Here is a 19869-nt window from a genome sequence, read left to right as displayed (position 1 = left end):
ATAGTCTCCTGACTACTTGTCAGAGCTTTGATTTAGATCAACAAAACTCTTGATTCATTGTGATCTATCAAGGGTCAAAAATTGAATTAAAATATAATCTCTACCTTCAGAGAATTTAATAAAGGAAGCTGCCAGAAACAGTTTAGAATAACCCAGAGAGGGTGCACAAAGGAAGGGTCCTTGGCCTAGGTTGGGGGCACCTCAGGGGTAATAATCTTGAAGGGTTTCCCCATCTCCTCCCACTCTGTTCACACTCCAGCCCCTGGGCCTCCTTTCAGTTCCTCTGCTGGTTTCCTTCCTGCCTCTGCTTTTTACCTATTAAGCTTCCTAATGCTCAGTCCCCCTTTTGCTCAGCTGTTACACACCCTTCAGACCTTAGATAATATTTCCTCAAAAGATGCCTCCCGACCCCCAATCTAAATCCGTTCCTCTTGTTAATATGCCCACATAGCACCCTATCATTATGATTAGTGTCTGGTAATTATTGACAGTCCTCCTTTAGGCTGGTTCCCTGATGGCAGTAACCAAGTCTGTCTGGCTCAGCAGGTAGCAGGTACTCAGTATTAAATGAATAATCAAAGTTAAACCAGATGATAAACTGGGCTTTGAAGGATATGTTGGAACTTAACAGGCAAAGGGGGTGGGGTCCGTGGATATGTACATCTGTATTGGCGAAACAGTCTGAATGGGCAGTGTGTTTGGGGAGCTCTCTGAGCAGTTCTGAAGCATAATTGGGGGGGATTATGGTGTGTCAACATTGTAGAGACTAGATCATTTTCAGATTAGAATGTGTATTGATTCTATAGTCACTTTAGTTTTAATGTGTAATAGAAGTTAAAAATATTTTGGATAGGGGCGCCTGGGTGGCTCAGTCAGCTAAGCGTCCGACTTCGGCTCAGGTCATGATCTCCCAGTTCGTGAGTTCGAGCCCCGCGTCCGGCTCTGGGCTGATGGCTCGGAGCCTGGAGCCTGCTTCAGATTCTGTGTCTCCCTCTCTCTCTGCTCCTCCCCTGCTCACGCTCGGTCTCTCTCTCCTTCAAAAATAAATAAAAATATTTAAAAAATATTTTGGATAAAAACAAACCAACCTTTTAAACTTGCTTATTAACCACTCTGGTCCACGTAACATCTTGCATCTACAAATGTATCAAAAGCTACTTAATTTGAGCAAAACACCACTTGAACTGTGCTCCTTCAGCCTCAGCAAGTGTGCCTCTGAGAGGTATGGCAAGCAAGTTTACAATTAACACCCAAAGGATTTCAAGGGCATACCCCCTCCGTGCTCCACTGCTGAATGGAGCAAGTTCAACCTTAGCCCAGTGAATTCTGCTGAACTCTGTTCCTCTGTCACCTAGTTCCATAATCCCATGCTTGGTTTGTTTCCTCTCAGAGGCCAAGAGAACAATACAATTAATGAGTTAAGAACACCAGAGATAAAGTAAATGGCCCTGGAGCTGGAATCCTTAAATCACTGTCTATTTTGGACTTAATTAAGTCCTTTTCAATTAAAAAAAGTTTTTAGTTTATTTATTTATTTTGCAAAAGAGACAGTCAGAGACAGAGAATCCCAAACAGGCTCCGTGCTGTCAGCATGGAGCCCCATGCAGGGCTCAATCCTATGAACTGCAAAATTATGACCTGAGCTGAAATCAAGTTATCAGACGCTTAACCGACTGAACCACCGAGGCGCCCCTAAATCCTTCTCAGTTTTAAAAATTAGGATAATAGCTAGCACCAAATTCTCTGTTGGGAAAGCATCACTTACAAACTGAATTTTAACCTCTAACAACATAGAGTTCTGTGGCGAGAACTAGAAAATGATCTCAGCCAACTGTGTATGTCCACAAAGAATCAAAATGGTCTTAAAAATTAAGTGTTTCTCTCCATCGTTAAATAAGTACTAACTGAAAAATAGATCAATAAATAAGCATTGCCTACATAGTTCTGGTTGAAATAATAGAACTCATCATGGTCAGCCTGAGAAAGTGGTGCCCTTTCCTGGATTTATGAGCATTACTATTATCTATTCAGTATTTGATATTCATTCCAGGCTCTAGAAAGGATGGGTGTCTTCCAGTTTCTCAAGTACACTGTACACACATGGTAATTTAATCACCTTTAAACATTGCACTTATTACATGTGCTCTTACTTAAAAAAAAAAAAAGTGTAATTAGAAATAGGTGGGCTTTATAATTAGACCTGTATTTGAATTGTGCTCTGCTCTTGACTTCTGGTGAGTCATTTAACCTCTATTTGCTTCTTTTTTCTTTTTAAAAAAATTTTTTTTAACGTTTATTTATTTTTGAGACAGAGAGAGACAGAGCATGAACGGGGGAGGGTCAGAGAGAGAGGGAGACACAGAATCCGAAGCAGGCTCCAGGCTCTGCACCGTCAGCACAGAGCCCGACGCGGGGCTCGAACTCATGGACAGCGAGATCATGACCTGAGCCAAAGTCGGCCGCCCAACCGACTGAGCCACCCAGGTGCCCCTATTTGCTTCTTTTTTCTTATCTGTTAAATAAGGACAATAATGCCTACCTCTTCGGGTTGTAAGGATGAAATTTGACCTTGTAAGTTCCTTACCCTTACCGGGAAGTCTTTATGTAAATGGTAAGTCTTTTACAGTGGGATCCTACTTTTTCATCGATAAACATTTAAGTCTTGACACGGAAGGGCCTCAAAATGGTTCCCTCTTCCCTACCCCCAAGATTTTCCTCTATTTGCTTCTCTCTGTGCGCTTCATCAGGCAGTTAAAGGAACATTCCTTGCACATATCCTGTCCTCTTGACTCTGTATTTCCTTTGTTCAAAATACCTTTCCACGTTCACATTAGCCATCCAACTGGGTACCTCTTCCTTCTAAGCTCCTGGCATCTCATGAATGGTTCCAGATACACCATACCCCACAACAATCTCTCCCACTTGGACTATTCATGCCTACTATATACATAGAAAAGTTTCATGAAGCGGTTACTGTGTAAACACGCTCCAATATTTTCATTTTATTCTATTCTATTCTAAAACTTCTGCCTGAAACCCACTAAACCAAGTGATTGTATGACCATACTAATGGATCGTGAATCGCAATCCAGAAGTTCACAACAATGAACTAGGTAAAATCCTTGAACTCCTTTTGCCTCTCCCTCCACTGCAGGGCAATCACTCAATTATTTATTACATTGAACTGAAAAATGGGTCACAAATTCAAGAGTCTGAGTAAGCAATATAATTGATTGAAAAAAGAGGGGTGTGAGAAGAATAGCCCAAACAGGGTGATAAATGATTTATGACCCTTGGCCTCAGTGTGGGGAATCTGGGGGGAGACCAGAGAACACAGGACGCGTCTAAAGGAGATAGCTGCTATTCAACTCTGGACAATTTCCACCTGGAATGCCCAGATCCTTTGAATTTAGGACAAATGGCAAATTAAAAAATCTTTGTGCCATCTCCCAATTTTTAAATGTCAACTCATTTTATAATTTTTTTAATGTTTATTTTTGAGAGAGAGAAAGAGGGAAAGAAAGAGCAAACGGGGGAGGGGCAGAGAGGGAGGGAGACACAGAATCTGAAACAGGATCCAGGCTCTGTACCTACGAACCTGGAGATCATGACCTGAGCTGAAGTTAGACCCTTAACTGACTGAGCCACCCAGGCGCCCGTTAAATGTCAACTCATTTTAAAAATTTTAATGTGTCAGTATACACCAAGACAATATATCCACCAGATGTGGACCTTGGCCTGCCAATTAGCAGCTTCTAAATTAAGAAGATTAACTTCAGTATGTTAACTATACTGGAAATAAAAAAGAAAAAGTTTCCAGGGAATCAAACTGAACTGTCTACATTTCAGAAAAACTGTGTCACTCTATTCTGACCTGCAGGTTTTTAGTTGTAGTTTGAAGCTAGGTATAAAGGTGAAAGATTATTTGCCTTGATAGAAATTTTCTTGCCTTAAGAAAAGGATTCCAATTCCCATCTTTTCCCAGCTATTTGGTTGCTCATCAACTCCATCCGGAGTGGCCTGTTACCACCAAGACTAAAATGTTACTGTCTTTGAACTCTGAATTTTTAGTGTCTTAGCAAAGGCCGGGTTTGTTCACGCACGTATTGGTGGTGAATAAATAGCAAATCATTTTGTCCTGCATCCAATCACTTCTCCAAAGTCAGTTTTGTTGTGGTTGTCTTTGTTCCTGCCCAGCTGGAGCAGTGGATCTGAAAAATCAAATTGAGGAAATATTTTCTTAGGTAACATAAAAGTAACTACAAAATTTCTCACCCTAGCATGTGTGTACGAGAGAGTGACTCACCCCTGAGAGTTAATTGGGGTTAATTATTAACCAGCCTGACTTGCCAAGGCAACAAAACATCTGGTATAACTTGCTTACTCTCAGACAGGGGGGTTGCTTCTGAAGCTCACCATTTTGAAACCATGGTGTGTACCTTGCAACGTATGATTATTCAAAATGGGAGGGGACTGTGGAATGCTTGAGTAGGAATTAAGCTCACAATTAAGCCCTGGCAAGATGAAATCACACGTTGAGGAGAGAAAAAGTCCTTCTCTCCTCCAACTCACACGACAAATGGAGCCATCAGCAGTAAAGAATGGTGATTACCTTTTGCTCCTCTATTTTATTTCTTCCTATTTATATGCCAACCCTTTTTACCCAGGGCTCTCAATTGCCAAGGAGGCTGGATTTCTCAGTTTTGTTCAGTTAAATTGCTCAGGCCTGGTGTGTTTCCAGCACTGCAGGGGAGATTAGAATAAAAGCTGGAACACGCAGAAATGTTAACGCCTTCTGTCCAGGGATTCACTGTGCCCTTCCTCAGCCTGCACTTAAATGTTAGGAGACGTCTACCTTTAATCTGCTAATATGGACTCCATCTCTCCTTTCTGAGATTCCCTAGGACAGTTCATTTCAGCTCACCCTAACCTTTTTTTCTCTTCATTCTGTATAGTAGGGTTTCTTGTTGGGGAATGCACATCTAACTGTGAACAGGATATGTAGGATGCAATTTGGCCTGAACAGTTACCTTTAATGTTTATTTATTTTTGAGAGAGAGAGAGACACACACACACAGAGCGTGAGCAGGAGAGGGACAGAAAGAGAAGGAGACACAGAATCCGAAGCAGGCTGCAGGCTCTGAACTGTCAGCACAGAGACCAACGCAGGGCTCCAACTCACAAATGTGAGATCATGACCTGAGCCAAAGTCAGAGGCTTAACTCACTGAGCCACCTAGGTCCCCCCTGAACAGTTACCTCTAAATTAAGTATACCAACTATTTGAGCCAAGCTTTATACACTGTATCATATTTAATCTCCACACGATCCCCATTTTAAGAACAAGCAGGTTTGATGATGTAAAGAGACTTGCTGCCATTAAATCAAGTTTAACATGGTTGCTGCAGACAGAACTGGGATTCAAACCCACCTATTTCCAAGGTTGCCTCTAATGAATAACTTCAAATACCAGCATCCTTTGCAATGCCTCACCGCGCAAACGCACACTGTCCCCTTGGGTCGAGCGCCTCGGTTCTTGGCCCGCATTCTTAATCCAAGCTGTTGGAAAGGAAACCCAATCAGATACCGCCTCTCCCTGCTCCCCGACCAATCGGAAGGCTGTTGCTAACACACCCGTTATATTTTTAGCTCTTCAGTGCTCTGGAACCCTGTGGGTCCGGCGGGTCTCTCTGCTCGCGTGGAGCACGCTAGGGGAGAGCGAGGGAGGAGTGGGAAGAGATGGGGAGGGAGGGAGGTGGAGAGGGAGGAAAAAGGGGAGGAGTGGAGTAGGGCAAAACGGAGGGGGGCGTATATGTGACGCTCTGCCACTCGCTGACGCACGAGGCAAGTAGTCCCTGGAGGTGCCCCAGGGGCTGAAGCTCTGGGGGGGGGGGGGGGGCGGGGCGATTTGGGGCTCAGGCTCCCTCCCGCCTCCCTGTCCCCTTGGAGTTTGCCCTCCAGTCCGGCGTTTTCCTGCTGCAGTCAAGGAAAGCGATTTTAACCCCCCACGCCGCCTTGGTCTCTGCCCTTGCCAAAAAAAAGTGATCAAGGAACAAACAAATGCAAACTGTTCGTAGCTGGAAACTTTTGGATTCCGCCACCCCACGTGGGTTCGGTGACTGCCGTTGGGCTGGAACCGTCTCGAATGAGAATAAAGGTTGGGGGGAGGGGAGAAAATTGGGGAATGGGCGATTGGGGAGACGACAACGCGCAAGCTTCCACAGGCCCCGGATCTCGCCACCTGGCAGTCCAGCCCGCCTGTGACCTCACCTGGGCACAGCCTCCCTACCCCCAACTCCACGCCCCGCAGTCACAAAGTAGCCGAGTGCGGGGGCCCGAGCGCGCGGGCCTGGCGCACCCCATCCAGGGCCAGGAAGCCCAGCTAGGTCTTGCAGCCTAAGGGACCGTCGAGTTGGGGACCCCGGCGCCCCTAACATGGGCAGGCTCCAAGCCCCGCCGGCGGGAGCTCTTAATAGAAGAAATGTGGCTCTCTCTAGTGCTCCGTACAAGGGTCACCGGCCGGGAGAAAGCAAACGGGAGGATACCCACAAGGGCCGAGCCCCGCCCGGGGCGGGCCGGGGACGTGCTCGCGCGCCTGCGCGGGGCCGGTGTTGGCCTTCTCCGGTCGCGAGGTAATTGGGGGCCAGAGGCGGCAAGTGGAAGGTTAACGTGGCGCTAGGCTCCCTCGCCTCCCCTGCCTCCTGCTCAGTGTGCCTTGGCCCCGGTTTCCCCTTCGCCCTCCCTTCGACATTAGCATCCCCCGACGAGGCCCGAGGCGCTGGGAAGACTCGAGCCAGCCCGAATGTAGGAGCGAAACGTTTCCAAAGCTCGCGCCGTCCGGTCAAAGGACAGTAACTGGGACGGTGCGAGAGCCGTGGGGGGTGGTCGGACGGTTAGACGCCCAGACCCGGAGGGACACGCCAAGGTGCCCTGGAGTAACGGGTCGGGCGACCGTCAGCGCCTGGGCAGGTGTAGGGCCCAAGCCACGGAAGTTGGGGGGAGAGAGTTACCCCTCCCCGCCACATCCATTCATCCAACACGTCTGAAGTGAACAACTTGGTTCCAGTTCAGGCCCCTGCCCTCCCGGAGCTCGCTGTCTACCTGGGGAGAAACACTGTACCCAATAAGCACACTTTCAAAGTGATCTGGGGCATGAAGAAAATAACTGTGGCACGGCGCTGTGATGGGGAGGGGAAGCGTAAGCGTTACAGGCCTGCCAAAGGCAGCTTTGCTGGCGTCTGGGCTGGGATCTGAGTGAGAAGAGGCCAGCCACGGGACGGCGGGCGAAAGGGGGTCGCGGAGCACCCCCGGGTGGCACACGGGGCTTCGGGCCGCGCTGCGCGAGGGGTTAGGCCTCCCGGCGTGCTGAGAAGTAGTCCCGGCTCGGCGCCCGGCCCCGCCCCTGCAGGGCGGAGGGACGCATCACGCAGGGGTGGGGAAGCCGGATCCATGCGCAGGGTTGCTAAGGGTGAAACTTTTCATTGACTTTGCTCACTTCGGGCCGGGGCGCGGGAAGGTGCGGGTCGTTGCCGGAGAGAAGCGAGTGGCTCGGGCGACGCGGGGCCAGAAGGGCAGGACCGCCCGCTGGCCAGAGCCCGGACCGTCCTCCGCCCTGCGACACGAGCCGCCCTTCGGTCCGACATCCCCGCGCCGTCGCCGCCGGCCGGCCCGCCCGCCTTCCGTCCCCCCCTTGGCCGAGCCTGACCTCCAAAAAGCTGAAAGAATTATTATTGAGAATCATAGCCCCAAACTCCCTTACTTGCTCCCAACCTTCAACGAAGAAAAAGACCCATCAGCCTCCGGCCCGGCGGTGCCCGGGAAGGAAGAAAGAACGACCACCGTACCGCGCCCCGGACTGCCCTGGAAGGGAGAAGCCACCCTGAACCGCCCCGCCGCCGCGGAGACCCGAGTGAGTGCGTGGGGGGCGTGCGGGCGGGGGAACCCTCGAGACGCCTTCCTTCACCTCGGTCCCACTCCGCTCTTCGCTTTGCTGGACGCTGCACGTTGCTGTCGCGCCCCCACCCTGACGACTGGCCAACATTTTCCTTTCTCCTTCCACCTCCCCTATATAACCCTCCCCTCCCCCCGTTTCGCCCGGTGCTCCTCTCTTCTCTAGGTTCGGAGTGTGGCCCCCTCCTGGGTGGGGTGCATTTCCTCCCCTCTCCGCCTCCCTCAGTTCTTCATATCGTAGAGACGCGGTAGATTTTTCCTTGATCTCCCCCCCCCCAACATAACTTCCGCCACCATTAAATGAATCAGGAAAGAAGGGGACCCAGGCCTTGTTTTTCTGCTTCTTGTCCCGTGTGTGGGGAAGGGGATGGTCATAATTAATAGGGTTTATTTCTGGGCCTGTGGAGCCGAGAGGTGGAAGGTGGACATCCCCTTTTGGACCGGTCAGTGGTGACTGTCTCCTGGCCGCTGAACCAGAATTCACCATTTTGGCCTGAGCTCTTTATCCTCTTTAGTGTTTTAAGGGAAAACTGTGCAGGGAGGGGGTAAGTACCTTTACAGCAATACCAAGTGAGTGGATTCTGATTGATCCTGGTGAGGTACCTGGGAGGAAGAGCCCTACTTTTAAGCTCCTTCCCCTCGTGTCCAGAGGCTGGACTGTGCCCTTGAACAGAGAGGTGGGGGGAGGAGGGGCAGCTGGCAGGGCTTTTCCCACCCCGCAGAAGAACTAGAACCCTACAAAGTAGGCTTCAGGTTGGACCAGCGAAGGGGTTCTTGGGTGCCTGCTCAGTATCTTAACCTTTCTTTTTCTCCTTCCTGTCCACCCGACCCTGGGAGTGAGTCCCTCATCTTTGATTTTCCAGCAGAAAAGCACTCCTATTGCTTTCTTGGGCGCCTGCCCCATCCCCCTCTTAAGCAGTGGGAGAAAGAAGCTTGTGTGGGAGGGAGGATTAGGGAGGTTTAACACTGTTGGGGAGCTTTGCCGAGGATCTGGTAAGTCTGGTCATAGAGCAGGCCTTGCAATGGGAGGGGACTCACAAACAATTTCAAGTATTAGAATATGTTGTTCAAGTGTCAGATGTACGGTTTTTCCTTTCCTGCCCAGGAACCTTTTCCCATTTCCCTAGCTGGGTCTAGTTACTCTGAGTTGGATTAAAAGAGGGGTGAGGCTTGGGCCCTGCTGGCTTGGGGCCTTTTGATTGTCGGCCCGGCTCCTCCCCGCAGCTTAACTGGGAATTTCTTTGGCTGAGAGGACGGGAGAACTGGGTTTAGTTCCTGCCTCCCCTGGCTCTGGGGGTCCTGGAGCTGAGCCCGCTGGGCATTAAGTGAAAAGGCTTTTTTTTTTTTCTTTTTTCTTTTTGAATTCACTGTCCCTACAGCAACTCCAGAAAGAGACCACCCAGCCCAAGGAATACAGATTAAGTGGCAGTGTTGGGTGAGGCGCCGGGGGGCGGGGGAGGGGGGCGGGGGGCGGGGGGATGGGAGGGGTGACCTTTATCTGTCCCACCCACCGCCTTCACCCAGAAAAAAACTCACTAGGAGATCTTTAATTCAACAGTCATGAGAGGCAGTGAAGAAAAAGAGGAAGGGGTGGGGAGAATTCAGCCTTACTTGAGGCCAAGACGCGAATACAGTGGGGTGGTACAATACGAGGAGTAGGCCTTATGGGTAGAATTTATATAAAATGTATTAGGCGGTGGGCGGGGTGGGGGGGGCGTCCGCCACAGCGCGCATGTGCATCGGAAACTTTTCCTCGGTTCTCGGGACCTCGGCCAGCTCCCCTTACCGGGCATGCGTGATTCGCTGGCCGAACCTTCGCAAAGCACGCAGGGAAGTGTAGTGTACACAGAAAGTAGGTCACTTGCTCCAACGTGAGTATGAGGTTTCTGAGGACTACAATTCCCAGAGTACAGAGCGCGCCTTCTCTGCCGGCCTACGTTGGAGTTACAGAAATCTTCCTGGCTTCGGAGTAATGGAGTGCCCCAGAAAGGGCCTTCTTAGTCTGAAGAGTTGGGCTTGCACAGTCCATGTTTGAGGGGCTGGCTGGGGTGTTGCGGTCAGTCAGCCCAAGTCCTGGAAGCCCTTCAACCATACCCGCCGGTCCTGTCATTGCGGGGTGGGGCCGGGCGGTCCCACTGAGCCGGCTCTCCTGGGCATCCGGTTTGTGGCACCTGCTGGCCTTGTCAAAACTGAGGGCCCCTCCTCCCTGACTCCTCTCTCCAGACTCTTTTCAGACTCTTTTGAATCTGATAGCGCTTCAGTTGTAGGACTATTCCGATGTTAGGGCTTGAGGTGCCTGGATTTTTTTTTTTTTTTTTTTAATTATTGATTTTTGAGAGACAGAGTGCAAGCCGGGGAGGGGCAGAGAGAGAGAGGGAGACACAGAATCTGAAGCAGGCTCCGGGCTCTGAGCTGTCAGAGCAGAGCCCAACTCGAGACTCTAACCCAAGAACCCTGAGATCATGACCTAAGCCCAAGTTGGACACTTAACAGACTGAGCCACCCAGGTGCCCAAGGTGCCTGGATATTTTTATAGGTTCTCGTGGTTTAGGGACTTGAGGATTTCCGTCACCATTATCCCTCCTTTTCCTCTTTAAAACGTAGCTGCTTTCATTCATAAAAATCCTCCATAGCATATTTGTCGTAAGTTCTTTCTGGAATCACCATTACCACATCACTGACTGCAGCAGCCGCCTTTCTTACCTCATTTTTGTCCTTAAGCACTCTTTAAGACACAAGTCAGCACAAGGGATCTGAACCAGAGATTAATTTTGCTGTTGGAAATAAAAAGTGAAGGAGAATAAGATTCTAACTGAATTTGGACAGAATTTACTCTCACGTTTTCAACTTTCTAATATATTAACAAAAGATAGATTTTGCTATTGTTAAATACTTAGCACTGGATTGGGGGGGGGTGTTTGCTTGGGTTTGTTTTTACTTTTACTTTTTGCCACCTTTCTGGCCTTTTGCACGTGAGTGAGGGTTGGAGGAGATCTTCGAGTCCTTCCTTGCCTCGTAAATCTACTTGTTCCTTGTGTCGAAGAGTAGTTATTGCCAAGCTTTCTAATCTTACCACATTTTTATGAATATTTTATATATAAGCTCTAGAATTTGCCCACAGCCTTAAAAAAAAAAAAATGAACAAACTCATCTGATTGGTCATTCTTATCTTTAGTTAAAGACAAGACAGCATCAGTGCTTTAATCCTCTGTTCCATAAGCTTCTTGAAGTCAAAATTAGAGCCTGAGCTGATAGAGCAGAAAATCTCATTCTGGTTGTCCAGCATTTTTGAAAGGTTCCACCCCACAGCCATCTGGCCTGGCCTGTTCTCCAATTAAAGAGGCAAAGACGGCATTATGTACTTCCTTATTTGTGTAGCAGCATCACGGAGGTATAAATTGGTGTGCAGCTTTAGTTGCTTATGCTGCAGAAAATGGTTAGCTAGGCAGGGCTGATGACAGTGGTTCTATTGTATTTTGGGGTGGGAGGCTTATTTCCCAATGACTTTGGCCTGCATTTAAAGTGCTCCCATTTTGGGGCACCTGGGTGGCTCAGTTGGTTAAGCGTCTGACTTCGGCTCAGGTCATGATTTCACGGTTCCTGAGTTTGAGCCCCACGTCAGGAGCTGTCAGCACATGCTCATGCTGTCTCTCTCTCCCCCCAAGATAAATAAACAATAAAATTGGTTTTCTTAATGTTTACTTATTTTTGAGAGAGAGACAGAGCGTGAGAGGCGGAGGGGCAGAGCTAGAAGGAGTCACAGAATCCAAAACAGGCTCCAGGCTCTGAGCTGTCAGCACAGAGCCCAACGCGGGCTCAAACTCACAGGCTGTGAGATCATGACCTGAGCTAAAGTTGGACGCTTAACTGACTGAGCCACCCAGGCACCCCCCCCACTTTTTTTTTTTTAGTTTATTTTTGAGAGAGAGAGAGAGAGAGAGAGAGAGAGCACTAGGAGGGGAGGGGCAGAGAGAAAGAAGGAGAGAGAGACACACAATCTGAAGCAGGCTCCAGGCTCCGAGCTGTCAGCACAGAGTCCGACATGGGGCTTGAACCCACAAGTGGTGAGATCATGACCTGAGCCGAAGTTGGACAGTTAACTGACTGAGCCACCCAAGCACCCCCCAAAAATTTTTTTTAATGCTCCCATTTGGGGCGCCTGGGTGGCTCAGTCAGTTAAGTGTCGACTCTTGATTTTGGCTTAGGTCATGATCTCATGGTTCATGAGTTGAAGCCCCACGTCAGGCTCTGCACTGTCAGCAAAGGGATTCTCTCTCTGTCCCCTCTTTCTGCCCCTCCCCTGCTCGTGCTCTCTCTCTCTCTCTCTTTCTCTCTCAAAATAAATAAATAAATAAACTTAATACATAAATAAAAATATTTTTAAAAGTAAAACAAAATGGTCTCATTGTGAAGATGAGCTTTTAAGAGGAAGTTAACTTGGAAGTTACATGTGCAGTAAAGTTTGAGGAGGCCTAGAGAGGTGTAGGAGGCCCCTTGGTCTGGTATACCAAGAGGCCATGTGGTGCTTTGGGAGAAGAGTCACGTCATATTGAAGTCTGTTTTACTTTTAAAAACACTTTGAAAACATTGTCTTTAACTCCAGGCCTATTCTTGGGAACCAGTGCCAACTTTCTTCACACCTTTGTAATCTCCTCCATGCAGGACACCCCTGGTGGCTGCTATGGCCCTTATAGACTTCCATTCCTGGAGGCTAGCCTTGCATCTGGTGATGAACCCAATCCTTATCAACAGAAAACCCTCTACCGTTACCATTTTTTTTTCCTCTTTTAACCTAGAAGGACTCTGTTGACTTGGCATGTGACCCTCTGCTCAGACCTGAAATGAGGGTGGGATAGACTCGTAGCCAGTGTTCTGTGATGCTCCAGATTGATCCAGTGCTGCTTCTCTGATACTCACCCCAGAGAGCTTTTGCCTGAGGATCCAGTCCTAACAATACCCCTAGGAGCCATGGCCCCAGTCCTGAGAATTACAAGGAAGTAAGTCGGGGCAGGTGTTCAGAAAACTTAAGATCCTCAAATGAAGAATTAGCAACTGATTATTCTATGCTGGACCCAGAAGGGATTTATATTTATTTATTTACTTAAAAAAAATTTTTAAGAGAGACTCTCTTAATTTTTTTAAATGTTTCTTATTGAGAAAGGGCATGAGTGGGGGAGGGCCAGAGAGAGAAGGGGACAGAGGATCCGAAGCAGGCTCGCACTGACAGCAGTGAGCCTGACGCGGGGGTCAAACTCACGAACCGTGAGATCATGAACTGAGCCGAAGTTGGACACTCTACTGAGCCATGCAGGCGCCCCTATTTACTTACTATTTTAAGTAGGCTCCAAGCTGCACATGGAGCTCAAAGTGGGGCTCAAACTCATGACCCTGATATCAAGACCTGAGCTGAGATCAAGAGTGAGACACTTAATCAGCTGAGCCACCAGTCACCAGCAGAAGGGATTTTAATCAAAATCTAGCCCCACATCTATCACAGGGCAGAGATGCCCTTGATGGATCATGGATTAGTCTTGTCTCTGTGCTGAGCTCAGCAGCACATTCTCACCCAGAGGCTTGGCTAGAAACATGTTCTGGCCCTGCTGAACCTCGAAGGTGGTCCTTTTCAGTTTTCTCATGGCATGACCCTGGAGCTGCCCTTGTGGAGAAAGTGGGACTGGGATCACTGGCTCTCGGGACTTTACAGATCATCTTCCTGAGACACGAGGCTGGCCCAGACCTCAGAAATAAACCTTTTTGACCTCTGTGGGAGCTGGCTGTGAGAGAATCCCAAAATAACAATCTGAGTGTTTATCTTGGGCTGTCTCCTCTCCGGGGATCTCCAAACACTTGATAAATCCAATCCGATGCCAAGGACAGGTGGTCAGACAGTCCTCAGGAGACTGAGTGATGATGGGTCCCCAGCTGGAGACTGCAGGGTGATGGAAAATTTCTTCTCTTTGCTGCCCTCATCACCTGCACTCCAGCCAGAAGTGTAGAGATTCCCTCAGGCCACACCAGTGCTGTTCTTAAGGATTTTTTGGCCCGCAGGGCTTTGCTTCCCTCTCATTTCCTCTGCTTCCCTGGGACAGCCCCCTGGTCAGCGTTCCCTTGTTGGTCCACACCTCCGGTTAATGCAGGTCTTGACTTCTTCCTAGGGGTCATGTTCTCGTCTCCATTCTTGGAGACGGCCTACACGGAAATGCACCCTTTGGTTACGCTGTGGCGTTCTTACATCAGTTCTGCAAACCCAGAGTGAGCCAGAGAGCGTACATACTCAGGGAGCCCAGGATGACAAATTGGATGTGACTGGAGTCCAAGCCCCCACTGAAAAGTTGGCAGTGCTGCTTCCTGTTCAGTGATCTGTATCCCTTTCCATTTAAGGAGAAAAACTAAGGATTTTACACTTATATCTTGGCCTGTGACAGTTTGGGAGCACGACTTCACCAAGATGTTACAGAGATACATTAGCAAGAGCCTTCTCTTCTCCAGCTGAATTAGGGGCTCCTTTTTTTTTTTTAATAGCAGTTGTATAGTGTACCTGGCTTCTCAAAATAGTGGAAGCCACAGCCCTCCTTTAAAATTACTTGAATTCCTTTAGAATTTCTTTAGAATTACTTGCAAAACAGTAGCTCATTTTATCAAGTCTTTACTAGATATCAGGTTCGGCATAAGACAGTTGACATCTTTGAGCTAACTTCACCTCCACGATGACCTTCTGTTACTGATGAAACTAAGGCTGAGAAAAAAAGTGGCTCGTTCTCAGTCACACAATTAAGCTGGTCACTGGTGGAGCAGAAAATGGGACCCCGAGTACATGTGGCCCGAAGCTGGTGCTTTTATGCCTTTTGCCATTGAACCCCCTACCCTCTGGGCTTTCTGCATAATCTACTCATGATGCCCTTTGTTCTCATTTCTCAGAGCTCTCTGGAGCCCAAGGCTGCCTATCTTACGTCACCTGCCACTGCCCTTGGTTTGCACTCTTGCCGTGAGCTGACTCGCCACCTAGGAAAGCAAGGACCATGCAGCTGGAGATCAAAGTGGCCCTGAACTTTATCATCTCCTACTTGTATAATAAGCTGCCCCGGCGCCGGGCAGACCTGTTTGGGGAGGAGCTTGAGCGGCTCTTGAAAAAGAAATATGAAGGCCACTGGTACCCTGACAAGCCACTGAAGGGCTCGGGCTTCCGCTGTGTTCACATCGGGGAGATCGCGGACCCTGTGGTGGAGCTGGCCGCCAAGCGGAGCGGCCTGGCAGTGGAGGATGTGCGGGCCAATGTGCCTGAAGAGCTGAGCGTCTGGATCGACCCTTTTGAGGTGTCCTACCAGATCGGGGAGAAGGGGGCAGTGAAAGTGCTGTACCTGGATGACAGCGACGGCTGTGTCGCACCAGAGCTGGACAAGGAGTTCAAGAGCAGTTTCAACCCCGATGCCCAGGTCTTCGTGCCCATCGGCAGCCAGGACAGCTCCCTTTCCAACTCCCCGTCGCCATCCTTCGGCCAGTCACCCAGCCCCACTTTCATCCCCCGCTCCGCCCAGCCCATCACCTTCACCACTGCCTCCTTCGCCGCCACCAAGTTTGGCTCCACCAAGATGAAGAAGGGGGGTGCGGCGGCAAATGGCGGGGGCATGGCCGGCGGCGGGGCAAGTGGCCAGCAGCCTCCCCAGCAGCAGCCCCGCATGGCCCGCTCTCCCACCAACAACCTGCTGAAGCACAAGAGCCTCTCTCTGTCTCTGCACTCGCTGAACTTCATTGCGGCCAACCCGGCCCCTCAGTCCCAGCTCTCCCCCGATGCCAAGGAGTTCGTGTACAACGGGGGCTCTCCCAGCCTCTTCTTTGACGGGGCCGATGGCGGGGGCAGTGGGGCCGGCACGTGCAACAGCAGCGGCTTCGACGTGGCCCAGGTATTCGGAGGCGGCGCCAACAGCCTCTTCCTGGAGAAGACCCCCTTCGTGGAAGGCCTCAGCTACAACCTGAGCACCATGCAGTACCCCAGCCAGCCCTTCCAGCCGGTCGTGCTGGCCAACTGACCGCCCACCCGCCACGGGGCCAGGAGCGCCCAAGACCACAGAAAAGAGAAAGGAAAAGAAAGGCCAAAAAAAGAGGAAAAGAAAAATACACAAAAAGATTTCCAGTCTTCGCACTCTGGCTTCTAGAAAAAAGATCCGGTCCAGGCACGGAGTGGGAGGGGGCTCCTGAAGCACCGAATCTGTTTAACTCAACCCCCTGCTGCTTTCCTGCCTGCCTCTGATTTATTTGATTGGTTTGGGTTTTATATTTTTTCTTTTTTTTTTCTTTTTTCTTTCTTTTTTTTTTTTTTTTTACATGTAGTTTTCTATATAACATCTTCAATTAGTGGCTTCCTGTGCTAAGAATGGTCCAGATGTGAATTGCTGCTCTCTGCTCCCTCCCTCCCTCCCTCCCTCCCTCACACTGTTGAGGATCTCCTGTCCTCTCTCACAGGGAAGGAAGAGCCGAAGAGGCGCAGCTGGGGCCTGACCCTGCCCAGAGCAGGGAGAGGCTGCCTTGTGTCACTGCCTCTATCAGCCAGCTATCCTTTTACTCAAAGCCATCCAACCTCAGAGGGCCTTCTTGGGCCCTGCCACCCAAATAGGTCTGACCCCGGCACCCCCCCCCCCCCCCCCCCTCAGGCCTGAGACACGGGGAGCTGCTGACTGGCGACTTGACACCCTCCCACTAGAGCTGATGTCTGTGACTCCAGGTAGCACTCTGTCTGGTGGAACTGCTTTCATCTCTGTCCTGTGTTCCCACGCCGCCATCCCCACCTGGCTCGGACTATCATCGTGGCCCTGGAGACCCATCCGTTGACACACGTGGCTCTTCATGCAGCCCCTTGTTCCCGGGGCCCGAGGTTGTGGGTAACGAGGGGGGGCGGGGGCGCGCGTGCGTGTGCGTGGTTTGCTGTCCTGTTTTAAAGGATTCCAAGCCATGTGACACCCCCCCCCCCCCCGCCCCCGACGTGATTCCAGGTTGCAGCAAGTGCTTATTTATGTAGGAGGTTGGGGAATGGGCCGGGCGGGTGGTCAGTTCTTTTGTAGGGTGGGTCATGTGGTGGGGTGAGACTGCGGCTGAGCCTAAGACACTCCCAGGGGAAAATACTGCAGAAGGAACTGGTTTCCAGACTGCGGAGGGATCTGCACTTTTGTTTTTGACCAAAAAAAAAAAAAAAGAGAGAGAGAGAAAAAAAAGGGTTAGCTGTGAGGGGCTGAGGGAATACCAGCCCCTGATGCCTAAGAGAAGTCCCTGGACTCAGATCCTCCTATTTGGTGACCACCCAGGGTGGGAGCCGCTCACCTGAGCCCCCGGGAGGGGGGTGGGAGTTTGGGTCAGTGCCTACGGTGGGCAGTCCTGAGCCTTCAATTGAGACTAATTCGTCTTTTGGTTGTAGATGTTATTTTAGTACGTTTCTGCCCCTGCCTGCATGAGAACTTCTTGGTACCTCTTGGCATCCCCTCTTGCTGGCTGACCCGGTCCCGCTTGGCCTTGATGCCGTGAGGAGTGGTTTCCTGGGCAGGCCAGGTTGGACAGGCATTTGAGTACGGCAGGCGGTGTGTGTGGATTATAAGAGAGCGCCAGCTCCTGCCTCCGCCAGAAGAGGAGATGTTTCTCCCACCCCACCCTAGTGAACCAGCTTTCACGCGGTGATGCTTTGGCTGGTGGGCCACGCGGCGGCAGGGCCCCCGTCACCAAAAAGTACCAAAGCCCTTGGCACCCCCCCCCCCCCCCCCCCCCCCCGCAAGTGGGCAACCGCCGTGGCAGTGGGTCCGGCCCAGACAGACACTGCCAGCCTCCCGTCCCTGCAGTGGGCACCAGCTCTACCTCCCCCAGCGGGGCAATGCCCTGGCTCCTCGGCCCGGTATCCTCTGTCCCCTATGCTTCTCAGGGGCCGGCCCCCTCCGGGCCACCCTCTCCCTAGCCCTCAGCTCCCGCGCAAGTGACAGGCCCAGGCAGATCGCTGCTCTCTGGGAAAGGTTGGATGCTGCCTTATTTATGCCCTCTTCCAGCCCCCCTTTCCCTCACTCACGTGCACAGGTACCTACCACCCCCAGTCAGCTTGTTTCTCACCACATCTAGGGAGAGGGGGAGACCGACCCCTTAGTGTCTTTTGAAATACGAAGAAAAATGTTTGTTCAGGAGCATGGCTCCAGTGCTGGACTCTTGGGCCCGGTTCAGTCTGTCTCGTCTCAGATCTAGGCATTTTTGCTTCAATTTTATTTTTTTTAAGGAAACAAAAACAAAACTCTGCACTAATTTACCTGGTTTCGTAGGAAAACTTTTTTTTTTTATTTTTTACATTTTTGGTGTCCGTTTGTATTGAATAATTTGCTACATTTGTAAAATGTAAGAGGTATATATAATATATGTATATTTCTAACGTAAAAAACGTAATTTTTTTCTTTTCAAGATTTTTTCTTAAGAGGAGAGAAACGATATTTTTTCAGGAAAAACAAACTTTAAAATAAAAAAAGAGGAGAATTAAACCTATTTCTCCCCTTTCCCCATCCTCTCTCTGTCCCTCTTTCCCAGGAATAAATCAAAAGGTGGATCGTCTTGTAAAGAATGTAAACTCTTAGTCCAGAATGATGTATTTTTCTCGATGCAGTGAGCTATAGATTCTCTAGTTTGACCCCTAGGGATGGGAAGGAGGGCATTGAGGCAACGTGGAGAGGAGCTTGGGGGAGCAGGGTAATGAACTTGTTTTCTTTAGTGAAGGAGGAATACAATCAAGCGTTTTGTATTCAGAATGTTGTGCAATATTTTGGAATGGGACATTGGTGTGTTTAGAGATTTAGTTTAAAAACAAAACAAAAAGATTGATCAAATCTGTACAGTTTATATTGTTCCAGATTTTTTTAAGTTTGTATTAAAAGCATGATATATAATAGCCTTCTGCTTCCTCCTGGCTTGTTTTATTTGGGGGCCCCTCTTAGGATGGAGAACGTGGGAGCAACCCAGCCCCTGTTGGCTTCAAGAGACCGTTGGTCCTCCTGACCTGACCCCTTAGGAGGGCCCACGTGCCACACGCCCCTTTTGACCACCTGTCCCATCAACCCAGGATGTGGAGTCCCCGCTTCCAAGGGTTCTTTTCCACTGGAAGTGGGCTCCCCGAGGTTGGGAACTGCCCAGGCTCCCTCTGCTGATAGGCCGCGGAGCCAGTACTGGCAACAGAGCCCTGAGAACAGGATAACTTCGTGGCTTTTTTAGGAATGGCCTATTCCTCGGAGGCCGAAGGAGGGATCGGCCTCCAGCCTGCTCTAGATCCAGTATTTGCCGACCTCAGTCCGCTAGACCCTTAGAGGTGGGTGAGGATGAGAAGAGCCACCTAAGTCTGGTTCTGTCCAAAAACCTGGTTCTTGGATTCTGGCCCTTCTCTTGGCTGGGCAGTTCCAGAGCCTGGGGCTGGGGAAGAACTCCGCCACCTCCCTCCCGTAGGGCTGGCCTGTATAATGCCGCGCATCACCGGGGAAACCACTTCCTTTGGGTACCTCCCTGGCCGTGGCCCCCAAGTGGAAGAGGGCATCCAGGTATTCAATGAATCTTTGACCCTCGTAGCAACCTGGGGATAGAGGTGTTACCTCCACAGCACAACTGAAAACAGGGCTCCGAGGTGGATTACCCGCTCAATTCACGAGACTAGTACAATGGGAAACTGGAATAGTGTGTGACATTTTCACGTAGAGTCGTGAGAACTGCTCTAGAAGTGTAGCACTGGTAGAGGGGACAGGAGGGCGGACCTTGCCACTTCAAGGCTGGGACGGGGGGCAGGCAGTTCTGGGGCATCAGTGGGATGGGGGTCTCCTCCGGTGCCCTGCTTCCCAAACTGGCCAGCACTGATCCCTCCCTGAGCATGTGAACGAGGCCTAGAAGCTCTCGGGCCAGACCCCGAATCTCTACACGGGGT

The 19869-nt window shown here is 50.2% G+C and overlaps 1 protein-coding gene and 1 long non-coding RNA gene across 5 annotated transcripts; one reads left to right on the top strand and one right to left on the bottom strand.

Moving 5' to 3' along the window:
• Positions 1-604: 604 nt before the first annotated feature.
• On the bottom strand, positions 605-5878 carry LOC125919646 (uncharacterized). Its single transcript, XR_007456850.1, has 3 exons — positions 5431-5878; positions 4104-4211; positions 605-1034 (listed from the first exon to the last, which is right to left on the bottom strand). It is a non-coding gene; the product is annotated as an uncharacterized LOC125919646 (long non-coding RNA).
• Positions 5879-5958: 80 nt separating this feature from the next.
• On the top strand, positions 5959-18854 carry TOB2 (transducer of ERBB2, 2). 4 transcript variants are annotated; one of them, XM_049626417.1, is made up of 2 exons: positions 5959-6631; positions 14868-18854. In XM_049626417.1, the coding sequence occupies exon 2, from the start codon at positions 14969-14971 to the stop codon at positions 15974-15976; it is 1008 nt and encodes a 335-aa protein (XP_049482374.1). In that variant the 5' UTR covers positions 5959-6631; positions 14868-14968; the 3' UTR covers positions 15977-18854. The 4 variants fall into 4 exon arrangements, with proteins under 4 accessions (XP_049482374.1, XP_049482373.1, XP_049482377.1 ...); XM_049626416.1 differs by lacking the exon at positions 5959-6631 and adding an exon at positions 6659-7908; XM_049626420.1 differs by lacking the exon at positions 5959-6631 and adding an exon at positions 9366-9384.
• The last annotated feature ends 1015 nt before the right edge of the window (positions 18855-19869 follow it).

This window comes from Panthera uncia, chromosome B4 (genome assembly GCF_023721935.1).
Source record: "Panthera uncia isolate 11264 chromosome B4, Puncia_PCG_1.0, whole genome shotgun sequence".
NCBI lineage: Eukaryota > Metazoa > Chordata > Mammalia > Carnivora > Felidae > Panthera > Panthera uncia.
The sequence above is the reverse complement of the archived record's forward strand: the minus strand, read 5'-3'. Positions and strand labels throughout refer to the sequence as shown.

Bases quoted from the DNA above. Each gene is read 5' to 3' on its own strand.
- TOB2 (XM_049626417.1), top strand. From the start codon at position 14,969: ATGCAGCTGGAGATCAAAGTGGCCCTGAACTTTATCATCTCCTACTTG.